Source organism: Penaeus japonicus, unplaced genomic scaffold (genome assembly GCF_977035675.1).
Source record: "Penaeus japonicus unplaced genomic scaffold, GWHDUDI00000001_assembly GWHDUDI00000038, whole genome shotgun sequence".
Lineage (NCBI taxonomy): Eukaryota > Metazoa > Arthropoda > Malacostraca > Decapoda > Penaeidae > Penaeus > Penaeus japonicus.
In genome coordinates this window covers 2,822,097-2,824,596 of record NW_028234440.1, presented here as the reverse complement: position 1 = coordinate 2,824,596, position 2,500 = coordinate 2,822,097, and the positions used below count along the sequence as shown (strand labels likewise).

The window sequence follows — 2,500 nt, the reverse complement described above, 5'->3', positions numbered from 1 at the left end:
TTTTTTTTTTACTGACATACTTACCTTTTTGAATTTCCAGGGACAGATAAACGGGTGTCTTTCTCCGAGTGTGTCGAGGTTACAGAAGTGGAAGGTGCTGGAAGTGAAGCAGCTGTGGATCATGTGGAGGTGACCGGAGAAATTGACGAAGAAAAGATTGACCAGCTGCTCCATGTGTTACACGAGGCAGATCCGACAGGAGAGAGGCCAGATCCACCAGAGCTTGCATTCTTGGAAGGTGTGTGAAGTAGAAATGTTTTCTTGAGAGGAGAGGGTGAATGTAAAGGGTAGAATAGGAAGGAAGGAAGAGAGGGAGATAAAGAGGGGTAAGAAAGGGAAAATAGTTGGGAATAAATGGAGAAAGAAAGGAGGAAAGGTAAGGTAAGGGGGAGGATGATAGATGGAGGGAAGAGAGGGGGAAAGGGGAAAGATACAGAAAGATATAGAAAGGGAAAGAGCAGACTAGCTTGTGTTTTTCCTTTAACAGTGCACATCCATGCTTTATAGTCCAGGTAATCCATGAGGAAGAGCTTTAACCTTCCATAGTAGCCAGTTGAAATGCAAATGAGATCAGTGAATCTTTTATATGCATTTTTTCTTTCTGGAGTAGAGATGGATAAAGAGAGAGAGTGAGTGTGTGTGTGCGTGTGCGTGTGCGTGTGCGTGTGCGTGTGTGTGTGTGTGTGCGTGTGCGTGTGTGCATGTGTGTGTGTTGCCTCATTCGTAGAATTTATACATAGACCAATGCTGCATATTAATTCTGTAGAAGCAGTGGTTCTCATTTTTTATCTTAACCTGATAACGACAGGGTGGTTTTGGCTCTGCCTGGACATCTCGCCTAGTTATTTAAAAATGTACAGATCTAAGGTGGGGGATATATGACCACTGATGTTACGGCCAGCCACTACCCACCCAATCACCTGGTGAGATGGCCAGGCAATAGCCATGACCTGGCGTTCACATCACTGGTGGAGAGACCAGCCAAGCCATGACATGAAAGTCATGCCATCTGTCATTAAGGGGTTAATAGCAGCACAGGGTGTCAGTGACCCCAAGAAGTTACTAGCATTTGATTGTAAAATTGAACTAGAATGATAATGGTATCAACTTTATTGATTTCTCTACTTAACATGTTTTGTAGATCAACATAAACATATTGATACCATTGATATTATCATCTATTATAAACCACAATTTATCTGTAACACAGGGAGAAGGGGGGTGGGGGGAATTTTCTCTATATATTTATTATTCTCTCTTTTTTATCTTCATTTCTCTGTAGAAGATCATTTGTTGTAAATAAAGATATTGTACAAATGAATATATTAGATTTTTTATACTCCAGTGCTCAACATAAACGTGTATTTTATGCAGAGCAAGTAAATGCCATGGCGCCAACCATAGATGCAGAGCTAGAGCAGATCGACCGCAAACATGCCCAGTTAGCGCGCATCAGCACAGACTTGGTGGATGCCCTGAGCCTTTATCACTCGGTAAGTGGCATCTATTTCGTCTGTAGACAAAATGAATTTATTTAATTTTTTTTTCTGTTGTATATAGAATTATCAATTATCACAGATGTACACTGGCATCTATATACACTTACACACACTATGCATACCCTCGTACAGACCCACCTACACCTACAGACAAATACACCCAACCCCCTATGTACACCCAAATCCCCATACACACACCCAAGTACATACATATACCAATGTGCATGCACACACACATGCACACCCATGCAAACACACACATACACACACATCCTTTGGATTCATTATGAACCCTGTTCTGTATTTTTGGAAACCAATAAAAGTAATTAATTTTTTGTCATTCACTTTCAGCTAATGCGTGAGATGCCACCAACTTTGGGTGGATATTATCAAATGCCAAAGATGCCAGGATATGCCCCATCCCCCACTCCTGGTATGCCCCCTCAACAGGTATGGACTATAGTCAATTGTTATTATTATTTTTTTACCCATTCACGCCGGGGTGATTCTGGCTCTAAATGGTCGGAATGCCAGGGTTTTCGAACGCATAAGCCTAATGCCTCGGGATTCTCGGGCACACTAGCTGCAAGCGAGCTCTGTACGCCCGCTCACCCCGAGTGCCGGCCTTGACCAAATATCTTGTCGCCGGCATCTGACCCAAAACCCACGAAACGTGACAGCACATCACCCGGCGCGAATGGGTTAAGGCTATATGAACTAAAATTTATAGGAAGAAATGGCATATGTGTTAAGGTTCTTCAGAAACTGAAAATAGTAGTAAAATAAGTCACTTGAGTTTTTGATAAAACTTTCAGAAAAATGCATTGCTGAAAGAAAGTAGAAATTGTTGTTGATATTCAAAGAAATTTATATGTTCCTTGTTTTAAAATGGCACTGTCTTCTGTGTGCCAGATGTATGGTGCCCCTGGCCAGTTTGGGCCTATTATGGGTCCCCCCCCAGGCGTCCCAGGGGGTCCAGTGCCCTACCCAAACATGCCTCC

General features: G+C 42.5%; 1 protein-coding gene across 4 annotated transcripts in view; it reads left to right on the top strand.

Moving 5' to 3' along the window:
- Stam (signal transducing adaptor molecule) overlaps positions 1-2,500 on the top strand; it is a 21,348-nt gene that overhangs the window by 9,411 nt on the left and 9,437 nt on the right. For all 4 annotated transcript variants that reach the window (XM_086533086.1, XM_086533085.1, XM_043035952.2 and 1 more), the window contains exons 7-10: positions 41-238; positions 1,375-1,493; positions 1,851-1,949; positions 2,412-2,500. The exon at positions 2,412-2,500 is cut by the window's right edge and continues 180 nt beyond it. In XM_086533086.1, the coding sequence (XP_086389212.1) occupies positions 41-238; positions 1,375-1,493; positions 1,851-1,949; positions 2,412-2,500 (505 nt within the window). The remainder of the gene's footprint in view (positions 1-40; positions 239-1,374; positions 1,494-1,850; positions 1,950-2,411) is intronic.